The sequence below is a fragment of the Monomorium pharaonis genome, chromosome 3 (genome assembly GCF_013373865.1).
Source record: "Monomorium pharaonis isolate MP-MQ-018 chromosome 3, ASM1337386v2, whole genome shotgun sequence".
Classification (NCBI taxonomy): domain Eukaryota; kingdom Metazoa; phylum Arthropoda; class Insecta; order Hymenoptera; family Formicidae; genus Monomorium; species Monomorium pharaonis.
Window position 1 is genome coordinate 16,176,381 of NC_050469.1, and position 21,029 is coordinate 16,197,409.

The window sequence follows — 21,029 nt, forward strand, 5'->3', positions numbered from 1 at the left end:
TTTCAGGTGCTGCCGTCAACGTCAGGATGTCCTCCCAGGTCGCCGTTGTCCCACGGGAACTTCGCCAGGTAAGTATTATTTCTACAGGTTATTTTACCCGCGGTCTCGTTTTTAACCAGGACTGCTTTCTTTCAGGTCACCAGGAATCCCTCGCGTCTCAGGAACAGTATCCAGGAAACGTCAGGTAAGTGAATAAACTCAAAGGTATGTTTCTTATTAACAAACAACAAATAAATTGTTTATTCAACTTTGGTCCTTGTATCACAAATACCCGTCCGCGTCGCTTTTTCACAGACGTGTAATAGAGTCTCGCGTTCACGAAAACAACGCCAATCACAAAACTCGTCCGCGACGTTTTTTCACAATCGAGTCGATGTGTTTTAATTTCTCGGGTACTAATCAGGCCTACTCGCATTCAGCCAGGTTTATTTATAACGCGGACTTCACTATTATTTATTAATCCGCTGAACTCGCGCTTGTTCCTCTTGCCTACTCGCATTCGGCGGGAACTTTTAACGATTTGGGTGTCTAGGATGTTTCCCATAAGATGTTTCATGTGCGAAAGCTCTCGAGAGCTCTCGCCGCACGCTTTTATACTTTCCCCCTCCCGACGCCGTTCGCCAATCCCGACGCATGGTTGCGCACGCCGCCGCCGAGATCGCTTGGGGTTACCTCCTCTCGTCCGCACGCGCTAATCCGCGACGCCTTGCTGTCGCGCGACGCTTAAAGACCTATAATCAAAGATCCGCCAATGGCGAACACAATTTTGATTGGTCACTTGAGTCACATGGTTTATCCGCCATTGCGTACCCACGCTGGGCGAGGAAGAGGGTGGAGTGCTCTGTGCTGATGCTGACAGCTGAACAGTAGGTTAAGGGAATGTATCAAATTATAAGGTAAGATCTTATTTTATGTAATATTAGATATAATGTATAATATTAGAAGTTTATAATATAGAGTTATATTTTTATATTTATATATATTTTTGTCTTATTTTATCTCAGTATGTAAAACTATAATCATAGTTTTAATGAGAGATTAGTTTGTGCCTCTGTGTTGTTATTGATATGAATGTATATGTATATATGTGCATATATTATTACTTTTTATTTACAATAGAATTTTATAAGACTATTCATATAAATATCATATATCATGCCACTGTTTTTTATGTGTAGTTGAAATGGGTCGTACCTGTAAAGTAGAGGGTTGCAATGTTCGGGAAGGTCAGGGAAAGAAGCTCTTTCGCTTTCCTAAAGATCCTGAGAGGCGTGCTGTTTGGGTGTCGAGAACTGGGCGGAGATTTTGGCAACCTAAAGCTTCTAGCTGCGTTTGTGAGGTGAAATATTTTTATTGCCTTTCATGTACGTGCCATATTTACAATGATACATTGATTAATGTTGACACAATTTCAGGATCATTTTGATATAACACAATGGGAAACAGTGCGTGAAGATGGATCCAAAGTCTTACGGCATTGTGCAATACCTTTACCTGTAGAAAATAATGAAAATATCTGTTTGATAACACATGATCATGGGTACGCTGTCAGCGCATGTCAACGTCATCCCTTTCGAGACCTCACCACACAAGTGAACCGCTTACCTCATGACCATGGTTATGCCTCAATTCAGTCATCAAAATCCATCCTAGTTGCAGAAAGCCAAGTGATAGCCAGACCAAGCAACATTGCAGTAGAAAGTATACCACATCACGTTGTAAATCAGGATCTCACCTCTTCTCTTTCTCATAACATCTCTGTTATGTTCAATGTTATGGATTATTCAAAAGAAATTGACCATGAATCCTCCTCTGGATTTTCTACTGTAAACTGTAATAGTGATGATCTCGAGCCACTATCTATTTTAGCTGACGTCTGTGCTGCCTCTGAACCGATTCTATCCATTAAAAAGTCTAAGTCATCAATGATTCAAGAATTACACGATCAGCTAAAAAAACAAAAGGAAGAAATAGAAGTCTTACAACATAATAATAAGCTTCTGAATATTATAACACAAAAGGTGACAAAGAAATTTAATACTCTAAAGTCTACTTACAACAAATGCAGGCTTAGATTCTTGCGAGAACAAAGCAAAGCAAAGTTCCCTCTAATCTTAAAATCAAGACTACGTGCTGATCAGATTGAAGCTTTGAGAAGAAAGTCCAATCGTGGTTTTAAGTGGAGTTCAGAAAGTATTAAGGACGCTCTTATGTTCAAGACAATGTGGGGTACTACAAGTTTTACTAATTTTGTGAATTATCTACCTATCTTTCCATCAGCGAGAACCTTGCAAAGAGCAGTTGAACACATTCAGTTTGAAAGTGGTATTTTAGATGAAGTCTTTAACATGCTTAAACCCGCAGTAGAAGGCATGTCTGAAAATGAAAAAGACTGTATGATTACTGCAAATGAAATGGCAATTAAAGCTGGATTAATATTTGATCCGTCAACTAAAAAAATGATAGGGAAATGCACATTTCCTACTCATGTCGGACCAGCTAAGAAAGTCCTTGTCATTATGTGTGGAGGAATTACTAAAAGAAAGGAAAGTTGTTGTGGCTTATTTTTTTACTGGAAAAGAAGACTCAAAAATAATTAATAAAAATGTTAATAATAGTGGCATTGCTTTCAAGGATGTGATATTGAAAATCATTGATAAATGTGAAAAAATAGGATTGAAAGTTCATTCAATTACAACTGATATGGGATCTGAAAATAGAGCCATGTGGAATGCATTTGGTGTTGGTTGCACACGTGAATCTGATGCTAAAGTCAGTACACAGCACCCCGTTAGGCCAGAGGACAAATTTTACTTTATACCAGATCCAGTGCACTTATACAAAAATATTCTAACTATGCTTGAAAGCAATCAAATTATTCATCTTCCTTATAATTTTCTTATCTCTGAGAAACTAACGCATCCAATAGTCAATATTCAACATATAGATGATGTGCTACAATTTGAATTGCAATTTGAAATGAAGATAGCTTACAGATTGAAAAAGACTAAACTTCATTGCAAGAACTCCTATGAAAAAATGAAAGTTGGAACGGCCTGATCAGTCTTCAATCGACGAACTGAGATTGCTTTGAGAAAGTATGCTGAACGTACTGGTAATGATGCCTATAGGACCACTGCTTCTTTTGTTAAATTAGTGAGCCATTGGTTTGATCTAATGTCAAACAGATCTACAAAGCTAGCTCTTGGTCTGTTGAACAACAAACAATATGAAGAAGCAATTGAGCACATAAAGAAAACTGCTTATGTGTTTCGTTTTATGACAGTAGGCATTGACAAACACTGGAAACCTTGTCAAACAGGCGTTGTTATGGCATGCGTAAGTATCATTGATTTGCAAGATTATTTTTTGTGCAAGCGTTCCTACAAGTTTATTTTAACTAGTCGATTTTGCCAATGTTGTCTTGAAAATCTGTTTTCTGCTCTGAGAGTGAAACAACCTATTCCAAATCCTCTCCAAGTTAAACAAAATCTGAGAGTTTTGGTGTTGAGTCAAGTTTGCACGAACGCTAAAAATACCAGCTATGACAATGACATTGATCATGAAGCTATTAAAATGGATTTTATTAAATTTTCTAGAGATTTGTCTATAGCACGACGTGAAGAAAATGTCATTGAAGAATTAATGGAATCATCTGCTTTAATATTGCCTCAATTAAAAGATCATCACATAAATATATCAGATACTTGGGAGTTGCAGATTATATGATATGGCAGGATTAGTTCTTCATAGCATAAGAATAGGCAGCACGACAATTTGTAAGGTGTGTTTCAATTCTGTCTTATGGCAAGGGAGTGACCGACATCCTTATTCCTTCATAACTGAAATGAAGAATTACAAAGACAAGAGCCTCATAGAAGTTTCCAACGATTGTTTTAAAGCAATTGCAAAGTCAGAAATAACATTTCGAGAAATACGACATGATTTGTGTGAAAGCATTAAAATCAACATGGTGGACTTTTTAGTAAAACAAATGGAGTATGTATGGGATCCCAGCTAGCAAAATGACGCAAACTTTGCGCGAAGTTTGCCGCAAACTCGAGCAAACCTTTGCAACAAAATTACGACAAGGTGTGTCCGCATTAAGCTTAGCTTTTGCTGGCAAGGCTTGTTGTAAATAGTATGACGCATATTTTATGCAAATAACAGGGTAAAATTTACTAGTAAAGCATAACAACAAATTTACAGCAAGAACAAGGCAAACCTTGCTGTACACAATATGATAGCAAATTTGTGGCAAGAATAGAGCAAACCTTGCTGTACATAGCATGATAGCAAATTTGTGGCAAAAACAAGGCAAACCTTGCTATGCACAATATGATAGCAAATTTGTGGCAAGAACAGGACAAATATTGTCGAAATTTAGATCAACAAAAATGATTATTAGACTGAAATATTAGACTGATTAGTCCAATATCAAATGTGAATGGTGCAATCGTACTTGGTTCTCTGTTCTCAACGAGCTCCTTTTATTAATCCAGTAGGTAAATCTTTTTAACGAGAAATGCGCCATCTCGAGATAGATAGTAAAGTCAGAAATAAAGTTTAAAACTCGATAATGCAACCCCGTTATTTACATAAAATGTGCGTCATACTATTTGCAACAAGCCTTGCCAACAAAAACTAAGCTGTTTATGGACACATCTTGTCGCAATTTTGTTGCGAAAGTATGCTCGGCAAGTTTTATTTTGTTCTTGCTACTAATTTGCTGTTATTCTGTGCTTAACAAGATTTCCTGTTTCTGTCATAAATTTATTGTCATGTCGTGTAGCAAGGTTTGCTCTGTTATTTGCTTAAATTTTGCATTTTATCGTGTCGGAACAAATCTTGTAATTTCTATACGTAATATTTATGTACAAGTCTTTCTCTATTATTTGCAGCATTGTGTGATGAAAACTTTTGCCGTAAATTTGCTTGAAACTTTTAGAAAACAAAGCAACAGACAATTACTTGTCATAAAATTGTTGTCAAAATTGAAACAATCCTTGCTGTAAAGCTTTCACGATATGTGATTTTAACAGGCCTGGCTAGCTGGAATGGCTGTAATATTCCTGTATGCCACTCTATCACTGACAAAATTCTGAAAAAGTTCTTTACTATGAGATTGCGGACATATAGTATTAAATGCTGTGAAGATTTAATATATCTCAACAGCAAACATTACGGCAGCAAAACCATGGCCATGCATGCTTCGGTGAAGAAGATGGAATGAAGATTTTTATACATTTTACATCTGATCTGTGATTTTAATTATTTGTGTTCATTGTTGGAAAAACTTTATCTTTCTTTTTATTATTAAGCTCTTATTATTAAGACATTAGCAATATTTTTTTATTTGCTTTGCAATTAAGAAGATTTATATCTCTGTTAGAATTGTTTTATATATGTTATATAAGACATTATTAATTTTTTTTTTAATTAAGAAGACAGCACTGTGATAGAATTGTTATGTTAGTTTTAACAACTGCATTTGCAATGAATGTAGAATAGATTTTATTTTTATTTGTTGTTTTTTAATGTTAAGACAATTAACAGTGTAACATAGATATTTTTATAAAAGAGAAAATTTTTTTATAGAATATAAAAATTTATAAATACATGAAATAAATATGTATACATTACCTTTTCCAAATAAACTCTTTATTGTATATATAAATATCCTGATATATAATTTATTATATATAAAAATATACATATACATAAGGACAATATTTGATTTTTAGGACCTATTCAGACAAACTTGCATACATGCAAGATGCAGGTTTATCTGGATAGGCCCTTAGTCAGTTTCTTATCATCAATACAGTAATATTAATAATAATACTAATAATACAGTATTATAATTTGTATATTTTTATTAAATAAATGTAATAATTAAATTTTCACCACATATTAAGTATGTTTCATTAAATTATATAGTAATAGTTCATTCCTCATTCGAGTCATCTCATATAAAATTTTTTTAAGCCTATTAAGTTTCATGTAACGCTTTAATTTCAAACACTTGATGATTCAGATGCAATCGCACATTCCTTTTGTATAGCAGCTCCGATTCTTTTAAAGGTAAAGAATCAGAGTTGTAACATTGCACAAACACTTACTGACTTTGACTGCACATTTTTTCTGTAGAGAAACAGTTTTGATTCTTCAGAAAATAACGGACCAAAGTTGTAGCAGTGTAACTTCAATATTTATAGAGCTGATTTTATCACAATTTTCAGAAAAGTACACGTAGCCTGCAAACAGAATTCACGTACTAAAATTACGTTTTGATATTTACTGCTAGCATTGAAAACGTATATATAGTTTATGTACATTATAGATTTTCAATACTAGCAATGAATATTAAAATGCAGCCTGCGGATATTCAAGAAATACTTTAACTTTATAAGTAAATAAAAACTAACCTTGAGATTAAAGTGCGTTTGTGAAGATTAAAAAAAAAGTAAGACAACGTCTGTAATAAATGATAAAAGTATTGGAAAATCTGGAAAAGAAAATTTTATTGTGTTGAATTAGGCTATTACTCAACATAACCTTAGAATATATTATTTTTTCAAAATTACAAACCATACTTACATCTTTACATTGTTTAAATTCAATCTCTGCACTCTCGAGAGTCACTATATTCTGACGATACACTCAGTAAGAACAATAAAAATTAAATTTCCAGCTGCTATATGGCTGCGTACAATTTGGAGCAGGCTCGCATTGTTTACTTTTACTGGCTGCGTTCCGTTTCAACGCATGATGCGCATAATGCATTGTTCATCCTTGTTTAACGTTTGACAAACAACAAGGATGAACGATGCATCATGCGTATTATGCATGAAACGGAACGCACCCACTATCTCCACTACTCCAGACTTCAGCGCTTCAGCCCCCCAGCCACCATCCAGTCTCCAGTATGGGTGTACAAAATGGCGGACAAGAGTCATGGTGGGGGGCCGTTGGCGCATCTTTGATTACTGGTCTGTTCTTTCTAGCTGCACTGTTGCACCGGTGCAATAAGTTAAAGTAAGACAAGTATATTTTTTCTTATTCTAACTTATTGCACCAGTGCAACAGTGCAGCTAGAAAGAACAGACCATATAGGTCTTTGGCCGGTATTCATAGTCGGATCTTATTTCAAGATCGTCTCAAGCAATATCTTAAGATGCTAATACAGCTCTGTGATTGGCTGATGGCATCTTAAGACAGTACTTAAGATGATCTTAAATATAAGATCCGACTATGAATACTGGCCTTTAGTATGGAGTACTTAACGTAACGTAACGCGTTATGGAAGAGTTTGTGCCGTGGCCCTAATAGAGAATAAATATAAGTAAAAATATAGAAAAAGGGAAAAAATAAAAAGGGGAGGGGTTTGGGACGACGGGACGTCACAATATACTCAAAGGTCACTTGCTGGAAAGCTCCTGTAACGTCCCAGCGTCCGGAAAATTTTGTCCAAAAGTTTTCTCGCGAAACTTGTCCAGATGCATGCGCGCTGAGTTACCTTACTCAGTAATGCGTTTCTATGGCTCATTCTTACTTTCGTTTAAGGGCCACCGCACAAACTCTTCCATAACGCGTTACGTTACGTTAAGTACTCCATACGAACCTAAGTTGTACTTAAAATTTAACTTAAATCAACGCACAAAGAAATTCTTAACGTAAGAACTTAAGAACTTACGTTAAAAGTTTCTTTGTGCGTTGATGTAAGTTTAATTTTAAGTACAAACTTAGGTTTATGGAGCACTTAACGTAACGTAACGTGTTACGAAAAAGCTTGTGCGGTGGCTCTAACGCGTTACGTTACGTTAAGTACTCCATACGAACCTAAGTTGTACTTAAAGTTTAACTTAAATCAACGCACAAAGAAATCCTTAACGTAAGAACTTAAGAACTTACGTTAAGGATTTCTTTGTGCGTTGATTTAAGTTAAATTTTAAGTACAACTTAGGTTCGTATGGAGTACTTAACGTAACGTAACGCGTTATGGAAGAGTTTGTGCGGTGGCCCTAAGTCGTCATTATATAATAATAATTCAAATATTAAGCACTTAATCGTACTTTAAAATTACGTACATATATATATATCAAAATCATATATTACATATACGTATACTTTAAGTTATCTAGCATTATTTTAACTCTCTTATCGATACGAACGCATAGGCAACCGGATCGTTTAAACTTCTAAATTCTTACTCTCGTATTGCTTATGGGTTCGTCGAGGATTAATTAACTGTAAGATTAATAAGAACCGGATATTTGTAAAGGCCCTTGCACGTGCACTGTCGGATGATTAAAGAAATGATATCTCGTCAACTGAATCCTCAAAGATTCAAACCGAAACCGGTTCTAAAACAAATCTGTTATTATCAACACGACCGCGACAGGATGTCGCGCCTAAAGAAATACAATACGAAATTAATCCGCGTAATATCCGGACTGCGTGTCGGAAGATCAGGTGAACCATAGCTAGGCATTTAACATAAACAGTCCGTAAGATATCCATTTCACGTTGGCGACGAGATGTCGCGCCCAAGAAATAATTAAGATTGATAAACCGACGAGATATTTGGTAGTGAAAGCGATCCTAGCCGAAAAATATTCCGGATCAAATGATCGACGAAATCCTAGACGAGATATCTCCAATAAACATCCGCACACGTGCAGACGGTCTCACGCGCCTTATCAGCGGCCCCCGAAACTCGGTTCCCGCCAAGCCGCCGAATCACTCCCACTCTTACCGACTCTTGCGCTTCGCGCGTGTTCCCTACTCCGGAGCGCTAGCGGCCGCTGAGCGCAGCGCCGATTTTGCTCGATCCCTTTGTCCGCGCCCTATTTAAATCCGCGCACAGACGCCGGATCATTCATTCACTCATTATTTTTTCGACATTCGTTCAGCATATTTATTAGTTCAGTCACTAGTTCTCGGTCACGCGTCACTCTTCAATCTTCAAGTTATCTGCAACCTCTCTTGTATAGTTTCGCGATCAACTCATTATCAATTAAGTTAACCAGTGCGTGCTCCGACAGACTGCCATCATCGACATATCTCTGCGACCACCTTCAACCGTCAACCTACATCAACCATCTAATTGGAGCTATTGCTTCAAACTATATTATAACTCGTGAGTACTAATTAATTATTGTTTATTTTCGCTCCCTAGAATATTTTCCGAAATCGAACTGTGCCATATTATAAGGAATCCTTTTGATAAGGATTAATTGTCGATCCACTTCCAAATAATTATGAAACAACTCCTCTAGGTACAACCCTTTCCCCTCCCTTGTGCCCGCGATGAATTCTACAACACCTAAAGTGAGTAGGCTCAATGATTGAAATATCGTCGGTGAAATTAGAAAAGCCGGTATATTCGTGCTCAACAAGATCATAGATTCCGCTAGCGAGCATTCTATTGCTCACCAGCGATATAAGTAAACAAAACCATAGATTTCGCTAGCGAGCATTCTATTGCTCGCCAGCGATATAAGTGAACAAAACCGTAGATCCCGCTAGCGAGCGTTCTATCGTTTGCCAGCGATATAAGTTAGTTAATCATTCACAAGCACGAATATACTCGACGGCCCTAATTTCCCTTGACGTAGAAAATGCTTAACTAAGCGTTCAATCGCTTAACCAAGCGTTTATTTGTAGACCATCAAGACCCCTACAGCATGAAATATTGCTGCAACGTTGCAGAAATATTGCAATAGTGCATAATATAACCAATATTGCAGAAATATTGTAGCAATATTACAAATATAATATTCCCTAGCAAATGTTGCACAATATTGCAGCAATATTACAAATGTAATATTTCTTAGCAGATGTTGTGCAATATTGTAGCAATATTACAAATGTAATATTTCCTAACAGATATTGCACAATATTGTGGCAATATTATATTGCAACCGTGCAAAATTTATTTCCGTATAATCCGTATTTCTTAATCTAGAACTAACAATAAGTAATATTTTACATAGTTTTAAGGGACAAATAAAAAAATAGAGCAGGATATTTTTATTTTAAATTTTTATGTAAGATTAGAGCTAAAAGATACATAGATGTGCAACAAATTCTGTAATCACGATAGCGTTGCGTCCCATACTAGATTGAGTGAAGCAAGTCCAGAAGATGTTCACTCTGACTTATATATATAATACATTAATTAAACATGTGTGAACCATACATGCATGTGTAATTCTAGCGTATAAATTGATCAGGATGGGCATTTTCTGGACTTGCTTCATTTTAATGCTTACTTAAATCTAGAATGGAACGATATTCGATATCCGTTGGTGTATGTTAATTTAATTAATTACTTTTTTAATTAATAATTTTTTTAATTATTGTGCCGTAACGGTATGACAATAAATTCATTTTCCGTTTTTCGTATAATACACATCTTACATATTATTTGATTAATTTAACCACCTGCAACATTTCCTTCATATTGCGCATTAACGTTTCAGAAATATTACAGCAATCTTACAAGAAATATTGCAGCAATATTGCTGAAATATTACAGAAATCTTACGGGGAATATTGCAGAAATATTGCAGACATATTGCACAACATTGTTTTGGAGCGGACATAGGAATATTGCTGCAATATTGCAGCAATATTTTCTGCAATATTCCAATCTTGCAAAATAATATTTCTGCAACGTTGCAGCAATATTTCATGCTGTAGGGGGAAGAATCGCCACCGCGCTGGAAAAAGGAAAAGGGAAAAGATCCTCAAAGCTCAACAAAAAGCCCTAGAGCGGGCTTTCGAGGAAATTGAGAATTTCGTGGACTACCCGCTGGAACACACCCCCCTTCCTCCTCCAGTCACAGACGCTCCGCCAGGAAGAGCAATCTCTTCCATTGATCTGTTCCAAGAAGACACCGTCCCTTTGGAAAATTATAATCAGTTAACGTCCAACGCGCCTGAAATAATTACGCTCAGCGATTCCGATCACGATTCCCCGGAGTTGGAACCTTTAGATCCAACAACAGAATACCATAGCGATGCAGTAGCACAGATTATTATATTTCCGCCAGAAAATTAAGTGATACATGTAATAATCCTATACGTTGTTTTATTAATAAATATATACATATGTATATATATATATCCAGGTTTCTTAATCTTAACTAATAGTCTAGTAGAATTAGACTTTTTTGGGGAAAAAATTGGTAACTCAGGTTTGACTGTGCGTAAAGCACAATTAATATGCGTAGATTAAGATAGGTATGTTTGCCACTCGCAAAAAGCTGGGGGTTATTACAAAATTACGGGTTGAAGTAAGGAAAAAGTGGTTTTTTGCTTGCGCCTCGTAAACTAAAAGCGGAATCAAAAAAAGTTTCAAATAAAAGTTGTAGGTATTAAGTAGATCTACAATAATAAATTTGGTTTATTAAGATCGGTCAATTAGATTGGTTATAAAGTTGAAAAAACCATGAAAAATGGCCATTTCTTAAATTGTTTATAACTTTCTTAAAAATTAACTCAAACATTTGAAATTGTAGAAAAATATAGCTTTTATGACGATAAAAAAGTGTACTAAATTTCATCAAAAAATATTAACAACTTTTCGAGTAATCTTAATTGTTTATCCAAAACGCGCCCCACTAAAATTTAATTTCTACATTTTTGAGACCATGCACAAACCTGAACCAAAGCTTTTTCTCTTCTTAAAAAGTTGCACTATTATATATCGGTATTGCGAAATGTGTGCAATGCAATTAAGTGCCTCAAATAAACGTGTAAAAAATAAGCCTTATTAACAATTATATAACTTTTAAAATATTAACGCTATCAACATGGGGTAAAATGCATTTAAAAGGTGCGATTTTTCTTTAAATTTCAAAAAAAAGAACTTTGTCCTAGGTTACTCAGAAGCCGAGATAATTTTTTTTCTTTGAAAAATCACTGTTGCTACAGTTATAAATATTAAGAGCTGAAATTTTAACAGCGTCTTATTAAATAGTTAAAGTATCCTTTCCAAAAAGTTCGAAGCGATTCATGAAGATTAACCACTGTAAACGTGTTAACAAAAGCAGTATCACTCGAGAGCGGCGGCCGGCGGCATGCGCGCGCGCGCTCGTCGGCTGCTAGCGCGTGGCCAGGCGAGCGCGTACAAAATTGATCTGGCGCGTTCAAATTACTTGAATCGGCAATATCTCGGGAACTAAGCGTCCTAGAAAGACGATTTTTTTTTTAAACTGGGCTATCTCGACGAGACAAGACTAATGAGCTAAACCATTTTCTTATATCTCCTAAAATAAACGTTCTAATTAATTTTTTTCTTTTTTTAATTAATTATTTCACGCGTTAAATACGTATAAATAATTTATATATCTATGCGGCGTATGCATATGCCTTATGTTATTATAATTTAATTTTTTTATCACTTTTGTTGCAAGGAATGTGTATGTTCTTTATTTTTTTTTGCATAATTTAATATAATTTTTGCATTAATGTTATTATTAAATGAACGTTAACCTACAATTAAATATTAGTAATATAACATTAATTTTTTAATATATAAATGTTTGTTAATTGTACTAAATTAGCAAAAAAAATAAAAAACATACATATTCCTTGCAACAAAAAAAATAAAAAAATTAAATTATAATAACATAGGGCATATGCATACGCCGCATAGATATATAAATTATTTATACGTATTTAACGCGTGAAATAATTAATTAAAAAAAGAAAAAAATTAATTAGAACGTTTATTTTAGGAGATATAAGAAAATGGTTTAGCTCATTAGTCTTGTCTCGTCGAGATAGCCCAGTTTAAAAAAAAAATCGTCTTTCTAGGACGCTTAGTTCCCGAGATATTGCCGATTCAAGTAATTTGAACGCGCCAGATCAATTTTGTACGCGCTCGCCTGGCCACGCGCTAGCAGCCGACGAGCGCGCGCGCGCATGCCGCCGGCCGCCGCTCTCGAGTGATACTGCTTTTGTTAACACGTTTACAGTGGTTAATCTTCATGAATCGCTTCGAACTTTTTGGAAAGGATACTTTAACTATTTAATAAGACGCTGTTAAAATTTCAGCTCTTAATATTTATAACTGTAGCAACAGTGATTTAAAAAAAAAAAAAAAAATTATCTCGGCTTCTGAGTAACCTAGAACAAAGTTCTTTTTTTTGAAATTTAAAGAAAAATCGCACCTTTCAAATGCATTTTACCCCATGTTGATAGCGTTAATATTTTAAAAGTTATATAATTGTTAATAAGGCTTATTTTTTACACGTTTATTTGAGACACTTAATTGCATTGCACACATTTCGCAATACCGATATATAATAGTGCAACTTTTTAAGAAGAGAAAAAACTTTGGTTCAGGTTTGTGCATGGTCTCAAAAATGTAGAAATTAAATTTTAGTGGGGCGCGTTTTGAATAAACAATTGAGATTACTCGAAAAGTTGTTAATATTTTTTGATGAAATTTAGTACACTTTTTTATCGTCATAAAAGCTATATTTTTCTACAATTTCAAATGTTTGAGTTAATTTTTAAGAAAGTTATAAACAATTTAAGAAATGGCCATTTTTCATGGTTTTTTCAACTTTACAACCAAACTAATTGACCGATCTTAATGAACTAAATTTATTATTGTAGATCTACTTAATACCTACAACTTTTATTTGAAACTTTTTTCGATTCCGTTTTTAGTTTATGAGACGCAAGCAAAAAACTACTTTTTCCTCACTTCAACCCGTAATTTTGCAATAACCCCCAGCTTTTTGCGAGTGGCAAACATACCTATCTTAATCTACGCATATTAATTGTGCTTTACGCACAGTCAAACCTGAGTTACCAATTTTTTCCCAAAACGGCCCTTTTTGAAGCTAATTCTACTAGACTATAAGGTCATACTAATCAAATCCCACAAGGTTTTCCATCGGCAACAAGCTCTCGCCATACCCGGGTAGAGTTCGTGTAAGCGGGCTGCCCGAAATTCGAAAGGAGGAGCCCCCGCGTCGGTCAGGCGACCGAGGCGTCGCGACGCACACATTGAGAAGAAATATCCCTAGACCCGGACGTTACACTCCCATATTGAAAATCGAAGAAGAGGGGGTAAACGCCAGCTTTTCTTCGCTCGCATGAAATTGCACCTTTATGCTAGTGCACACTGCATTACTGCATATGAAGTGGTGTCCTATTTGAGTTATAAGACATTAAAGAGATCTCTAATTTTATTGATATCGCTGGTAGAATGGGACCTCCACCCGTGGTTACTGGAATTTCGCCCAAGGAAGGCCCACCCGGCACTCGGGTGATAGTGCGTGGAGAATTTTTAGGAACTAAGGCTCAGGATCTTATAGGTTAGTGCATTCTCATATGATATATATATATATATATATATATATGTGTGTGTGTGTGTGTGTGTGTGTGTGTGTGTGTGTGCGTGCGTGCGTGCGTGCGTGCGTGTGTGCGTGCGTGCGTGTGTGCGTGCGTGTGGTGTGCGTGTGTGTAGGTATGCATGTGTATGATATATATGATCAGTATTATAGATCTAGTGCAGTAATTTCTTATATCTTTGCAGGACTGACAATATGTGGATGCGATTGTCTGCTTTCGGCCGAATGGAAGTCGTCGAACAAAATTATAGCGAGATCAGGGCCCTGCAAAGGTCGTGGAGACATAATAGTGATGACTCGAAGCGGAGGACAAGGAACATCAACAGTACAGTTTCGTGGTTACCATGAGACTATAGGCCCGATGAAGGAGTCAGCAGTATGGGTAGAGGAAGCCCCTATGCAGAGTTTAGGCTGGGGTAGAAGGGCATTGTCACCTACAAATTATCAACAGGAAGATCCTTTAGGGCTCAGTGTAGAAGGCAACGAGTGAATCTCTAAATTTTCAATATACCAAACTGTTAATATGTTTCACTTTTGATAATTAATTCTATCGCGTTTTAAAGGAAAAAGTTTCCTGAGGATGAGTTGATTGAACTTTTTGGTGATGGAAGTGGAGATCTTACAAGTGAAAAATTCCATCCAGGATGGTTTTTATTGCAGCATCATCATGCTACGACTTTGGAAGATTTAAAAGCTGGTTTGGCTTACCTTCGAAGAAAAGTCAACTCCCAAAAGGAAGGACAATTGTCATTTTTAAAGGTGAATAAGCAATATTGGTTATTTATAATTAAAAGATTTTTTTATATACATTATTTAAAAAAAATAGGGAACACTGTATACCAAAAATTTAACTAAAATCGCCAAAGTGTTTAAAAAAAGAAGCTTTAAAATGCATTTTAGATTTTATTTCTGTGATGATTTTTTGCTAACTTTCAGTGGTTTGAAAATAGCCTAAATTTTCGGTATACAAAAAGTGTTCCCTATTATTTTTATAATGTATATAATTATTAGAATCGCACACTACACGACAAATCAAATTAAAATTTATTTTTAACTACAAAACAGGCCAATGTAGGAGCAGTAATGGAACAACTTGACACGATAATGTCATTAAAGGATCAATTTGAAGTAGACGTAAAAAGTTATGGTACTGATCCTACAGAGAAATTGGAAACGGCTATCAGGCGATCTATGTCTGAGGCTAATAAATTGTTTGATGATGTATTAGCGAGGAGGGACAGAGCTGATGCCACTCGTAATGCTTTGGCTGTTATGCAACGTTATAAATTTCTTTTTTGTATGCCAATAAACATTGAGAGAAACATTAAACGTGGAAACTATGATCTTGTAATTAACGATTATGCTAGAGTTAAGAATCTGTTTAAAAATACTGAAGTAGATGTCTTTAAAAAGATATTAAAGGAGATCGACAATAGAATCAGTAATTTTAAATTGTTGTTACGGAAAAAATTACAAGAGATGCCATTCAGTTTAGAGGAGCGTAAAAAGATTATTAGAAATCTTGTCAATCTCGATTCTGAAGGTGATCCAGCATGGGATGCAATAGGTAAGTATTTACCTAAATGAATGAAACTTTATTTTTTTTTAATTCAAAGTGTATGTTCAAGAAAGTCATTTTGCTATGATTACATAACATTTATTTATGTACATTACGTTTTATAATTTTAAATCTTTTATTAGTTTCACATGCAAATTATTTAAAAAAAAGCGTTGCCAATGTATATGAGCAATTGGATGGAATTAAATTTAATTGCGAAGATGCCAACAAAATGTCGAGGTCCACATTAATAAGTATTAAGTATTTACGCTCGCAGAAGAATAACGAAGATAATTCACCACCACAAATCTTGTGTGTTGAAACTATTTGCGATATTGTGATCGAACAGTTGCCAGACTTGTGGAGATTGGGCCAGAGTTATTTCACGGGGCAATTGCATGTAGCAGTAGATGTGGAAAAGCAAAGTCATTTTAAAGTATGTACTTTATGCCTTAAATGTGTCTTTTTATCATAGCAGAACAAAAAACTAAAGAAGCAAATAAATATTGCTCGATTACGATTTCTGTCATCAAATGATAATATTGCTTTATAATTATCATTGCTATCAAATGATAATATTGCATTATAATTATCATATATTTATCATTATAATATGTAATTATATTTATATTTATCACTTTTGTCCATGATAGAATTTAGTTTTATCGAATATGCAACATGCCATGGGAGCTATGAAGAGTATGTGCAATCACGATGTAGAGGCAAAGTGGCTTTTACATATCTTACGTTGCGTTAGACAAATGTACGCATCTTTGATACATCTGGATTTGCCTAGCGAAGCTCTCGACATTTTCGGATCGTTTATACTGGATTTAAGGTACTTTAAAATTTTATAATCAATTTGTTAATCCATTATTTATATATATGTCTATAATTTTCTATAATGTTATAGAATACAGTGTTTGGTCGCTCTGTTCAAGCAAGGAGCCGACAATATAACAGCTCTGAGTCAAAGGGAAACATGGCAGATAGAATATTTGAATGACGATGGTGGTGTTACGAGACTGGTATATTAAAAACTTGAAATTTTATAGCGTCTTTTAATGGCAAAAACTCGTTGGCACTCAGGTCCTCCTAGTTTTTCAGTTTTTCGGTTTTTCGTTGGAATAACATAAATTTAATTTGTATTTAATTTTTTAGTTTTCTGCTGAGTTTTTAAATATATTCCATTGAGAGTGCAAAACCATCAGTTTTGCACTCTCAATGGAATATATTTAAAAACTCAGCAGAAAACTAAAAAATTAAATGCAATTGCAAAATAATAATTAAAAAATAAACTATAAAAGTATTGTAACTTTTTGGATAACTAATATTAAAATTTTTTTCAAAAATATAATTTAAATAATGTATTGTATACATATGATATAATCGTGATGCATGCGCGCGCGCGCGCGCACACACACACACACACACACACACACACACACACACACACACACACACACACACACACACACACACACACACAACACACACACACACTAAACACCCACACACACCCACATGTTATTACATTACACACATTATTAAAAATATGACCTTAAACCAAAATCACACACTTAATCATTTGTTTTCAAATATAATTGTAAAATTTATATAAAAAATAATTTTGCAATGCTTTAAGGTAAGGGAAACAAATTTTATTCTTACTTACAAGGGAACCTCGCAAACCCGAAAATTCTAATTTTAATGAAACTTTGTGTTAATGTAAAGGGGTTTTACAGCATAAATAGTTGTTTTACAACATACAAAAGTTTTACAGCATAAATACCTTTATTTAACTATGCTATTCATTTTTTGAAAAAAATTGTTTTTCGAAAAATGTTTTTTAAATAAATAACATAATTAAATAGAAGTATTTATGCTATAAAACTTTTGTATAAAACGTTTTTTGATATTTTATTTAGTTTACGAGATATATCGAGAAAAGGCAAAAATGTCTCAACCTTTAAAGGGTGGTTTGAAAGAAAATTTCTAAATTCATGTATTATCCCCTCTACATTTATGCCAAGTTTCATTAAAATCGGAATTTTCGAATTCGCGAAGTTTCCTTGTTAGTAATTTTTTTAATTTATAGAAAAAAATGTCAATTCGTAATTTTTTTTCACGTTTGTAAGTAATAAAATTTTATCTTCGTTCGATGAAGACAATTCGAAAAATTAATTTACTATTATCGCAGCAGTGCAAAACAGTTCAAATAATGTAACACTGAAGTGGTTCCAGCCTCTATACTTGGGGCCAATTTTACTGCACTCAGGGTTGGTAGTTCCAACTTCTTGGTAAATTTATCTCAGGTAAATATATGTTTTGTCTTTATTTATTTAAGAAAAACATGAAGATAGACACATGCTTACCTGGTAGAAGTCAGTGCGCATTGAGAGCATTTTGCACTCCTAATGAAACGTTCAGCACTCAGAACTCACATTATTACTCCCAATGAAATACTCTAGCACTCAGTGCTGCTGGTGCCACTGAGTTTTTTCTAATGGAAGACTATTAGGGCCGGTTGTTCCAACTTCTTGGTAAACTTATCTACTAGGTAAGCATGTGTCTATCTTCATTAAATAAATAAAGACAAACATATATTTACCTGATAGGTAAGTTTATCAAGAAGTTGGAACAACCGACCATTAGAATTTGCTGTTTTCATCGGATTTATCATGTGTTAATTGTACGTATTGTCATTTCGTGTCAACAGCCGTACCTATTTGAGGAAATAGTTTTGGCGATATCGAGACACACGCGAGAAACGGTAGTTGCTTGCGGTCCAAGAGAAGGACCATTGTTTAATAATCCGACCAACCAGATCCTTTATCACAATACCATTAAGACATTATTCGTATCATTCGCGCGGTGTTTACAACAATTGGCGTTTAGTGGCTGTGAGGAAGCTATGGAGAATGATGAAACATCGGTATCGCAATTGATCGGATCGCCTTCTGGCTATAAGAACAAAACCAATAAGCATGAAGGACCAGTAAGTAACAAAATCGATTTGACGCTAATACATGGATTATTTAAATAATTGCAAAATAATTTGGTATAAATTGCGAACGAAACCAACTGATTACTTTGAGGACTTATATAAATAAGCTGTACCTTGTCTCAATATATAACGACAAGGTATACACTGAGAAAATTGCCTGATCCTTTTGAAAAGTAAGAACATTTTTTTTACAACTATTTAGATGACACAAAAATTTAATCACAGTTTATTGAAAATGAAATTATCAGAATGAATCTGGAAGTGAATAGATTATTCGATCAAAAAATGAGGAACAGATATATCTATCATTACATCTTGTTCATTCATTTCCAGACATTTCGATGGTTTTACCCCCAATGAATTGTGATCAAATTTTTATTCAATTGAAAAGGCTATAAATATTCATGTATTACTTTTTGAAAAGATGACTTGGGGCAGTTTTCTTACTATGTGCCTATATTTATTGGAAAAAAAACCTATCTATAATCCTCAAAGTAATCAGTTGATTTTGTTCACAGATTATATTTTTATAATTACTTACTGAGTGATCCATATACATACAATAGTATACAAAATAATCTGTAACATCCTTTCTTTCGTAAAAATATACAAAATATCTAAAAATTTCTTATCAGACGTGGGAGCAGTGTCTGTTAATTTCGTTAAGTAATATACGATATACCCTAAATATCGTTTTACCAAGAATTGGAGATGTCCTGAAAGTGCAAGGTTATCCGGAATTATCCACCGCGGTCGAATGGAACTCGGATTGGACACAATTGGAGACGTTGGATAATGCTGTTCTGGATGCGTATCTCGAACGCCGTTGCGATCCACTCGTCGGTACAATAGAGCCTAGTATGTATTTAGGAGGTTTAGAATGGGACTTTGATACAGAACCGACTCATTTGAAACCGTATGCTCAAGAAATATTGGCGAATCTAATCGCGGTACACGCGGAGGTAATGGACGATTGAGCAAATTAGAGATATCATTTGTCATATCTATATTTTTTTCATCGTTTCGAAGGTACGTCGAGTTGCGCCGGCTCTGTTACAACGGATTTTATCCCATATAATAGAAACTATAGCAGAAGAACTTGCGCGACTCATGTCATGTGTGACGCAATTTCGTCCGGCTGGAATTATTCAAGCTCAAACAGATATAATACTTTTGAGAAACGCTCTACAGGCTTACAGCACGACCAGAGCAAGGTAAAAATGGACTATAACCTTGTGTAAATTGTACATTAATTCTGTTAGAATTGAAGTCGATCTCTCTTTCTCTTTTATAAACAGAAGCTTTTTCGAGGAAGCTCTTGACGCGATACCTCAGCCCGTGAACAAGGAAGATCATATGAGAATAGACGCTCTTTTGTCGAAAGTTACAATGTGCATGCGATTACAACTATCATGTCTTACCAGTGAGGTAAAGGAAAATGTTCCTTATTTAACGGCAGACCCCGAACGCGTTACCACTGTGTAATTTGTAGTGATCAAAGAGCACGTAGTAAGGGCATAGCGGAATAAGCAGGTGAAATTGCCCCCGCACTAATCGAGCTCAAATTGATATCATTAGTTGGCACCCTTGAGATGTAAAACTTCCCCAAATATTAGCTACAAAATTGCATTTTTGGGGGAGTTATGGAGGGGGAAAGAAAAATAAAGAAAGTGGTTTTTTTCGAAAATGGTTGGACCGATTTTAATGAAAAAAATATATGTTGTAAACATCGTTTAGACAAGTTTAAGAAAATTTTAAGTAATTTTTATGGTGGAAAAAACCCGATAAAAAAATTTTTGAATTTTTTATGAATTTTTTGGGGGGTGATAGTTCTGAGATACCACTTTTATATTTTCACAAAAACATCTCTAGATTTTCTTCTTTAACACATTTTTTTCAAATCAATCGGAGTGGTGGAACATGGTTAAAAATAATAATTTACACCGCGCCGCCGTGCCGCGCCGCGCCGGCTGGGCGACCGGGCCGCGGCGCACGGCGATTGTTGTCATGTTGAACTTACATACTAGTTGCAGTGTTGCAATGTTTAGTTGCTAAGAAAAATTATGATATAATAATATAAAATATA

General features: G+C 34.9%; 3 protein-coding genes and 1 long non-coding RNA gene across 7 annotated transcripts; 3 read left to right on the plus strand and 1 right to left on the minus strand.

Annotated features, from left to right (window-relative positions):
* The first annotated feature begins 753 nt into the window (after positions 1–753).
* On the plus strand, positions 754–2,436 carry LOC118644926. Its single transcript, XM_036284834.1, has 4 exons — positions 754–896; positions 1,179–1,339; positions 1,416–2,363; positions 2,428–2,436. The coding sequence occupies exons 2-4, from the start codon at positions 1,184–1,186 to the stop codon at positions 2,434–2,436; spliced, it is 1,113 nt and encodes a 370-aa protein (XP_036140727.1). The 5' UTR covers positions 754–896; positions 1,179–1,183.
* LOC118644702 lies at positions 2,383–4,957 on the plus strand. 3 transcript variants are annotated; one of them, XM_036283818.1, is made up of 2 exons: positions 2,383–3,339; positions 3,600–3,842. In XM_036283818.1, exons 1-2 carry the CDS (start codon positions 3,178–3,180, stop codon positions 3,621–3,623), a joined length of 186 nt encoding a protein of 61 aa, XP_036139711.1. In that variant the 5' UTR covers positions 2,383–3,177; the 3' UTR covers positions 3,624–3,842. The 3 variants fall into 2 exon arrangements, 1 of the variants encoding a protein (XP_036139711.1); XR_004962449.1 differs by adding an exon at positions 4,902–4,957 and having other exon boundaries at positions 2,383–3,784.
* Positions 4,958–5,677: 720 nt separating this feature from the next.
* On the minus strand, positions 5,678–6,911 carry LOC118644703. Its single transcript, XR_004962450.1, has 3 exons — positions 6,601–6,911; positions 6,429–6,508; positions 5,678–6,257 (listed from the first exon to the last, which is right to left on the minus strand). It is a non-coding gene; the product is annotated as an uncharacterized LOC118644703 (long non-coding RNA).
* Positions 6,912–14,121: 7,210 nt separating this feature from the next.
* On the plus strand, positions 14,122–20,519 carry LOC105828220 (exocyst complex component 2). Of its 2 annotated transcripts, none has more exons than XM_012666461.3 (11): positions 14,122–14,342; positions 14,564–14,864; positions 14,942–15,137; positions 15,444–15,945; positions 16,080–16,372; positions 16,590–16,774; positions 16,850–16,964; positions 18,656–18,934; positions 19,579–19,905; positions 19,973–20,157; positions 20,242–20,519. In XM_012666461.3, the coding sequence occupies exons 1-11, from the start codon at positions 14,234–14,236 to the stop codon at positions 20,426–20,428; spliced, it is 2,679 nt and encodes an 892-aa protein (XP_012521915.1). In that variant the 5' UTR covers positions 14,122–14,233; the 3' UTR covers positions 20,429–20,519. The 2 variants fall into 2 exon arrangements, with proteins under 2 accessions (XP_012521915.1, XP_028044749.1); XM_028188948.2 differs by having other exon boundaries at positions 19,579–19,801; positions 20,242–20,372.
* Positions 20,520–21,029: the final 510 nt, after the last annotated feature.

Excerpts from the sequence above, each read along its gene's own strand:
- LOC118644926 (XM_036284834.1), top strand. The coding sequence starts at position 1,184 with ATGGGTCGTACCTGTAAAGTAGAGGGTTGCAATGTTCGGGAAGGTCAG. Across the intron at positions 1,340-1,415 it reads CTTCTAGCTGCGTTTGTGAG|GATCATTTTGATATAACACA; the intron begins GTGAAATATTTT and ends ACACAATTTCAG.
- LOC105828220 (XM_012666461.3), top strand. The coding sequence starts at position 14,234 with ATGGGACCTCCACCCGTGGTTACTGGAATTTCGCCCAAGGAAGGCCCA. Across the intron at positions 18,935-19,578 it reads CCAATAAGCATGAAGGACCA|ACGTGGGAGCAGTGTCTGTT; the intron begins GTAAGTAACAAA and ends ATTTCTTATCAG. Across the intron at positions 20,158-20,241 it reads TACAGCACGACCAGAGCAAG|AAGCTTTTTCGAGGAAGCTC; the intron begins GTAAAAATGGAC and ends TTTTATAAACAG.
- LOC118644702 (XM_036283818.1), top strand. The coding sequence starts at position 3,178 with ATGTCAAACAGATCTACAAAGCTAGCTCTTGGTCTGTTGAACAACAAA. Across the intron at positions 3,340-3,599 it reads CAGGCGTTGTTATGGCATGC|AGATTTGTCTATAGCACGAC; the intron begins GTAAGTATCATT and ends TAAATTTTCTAG.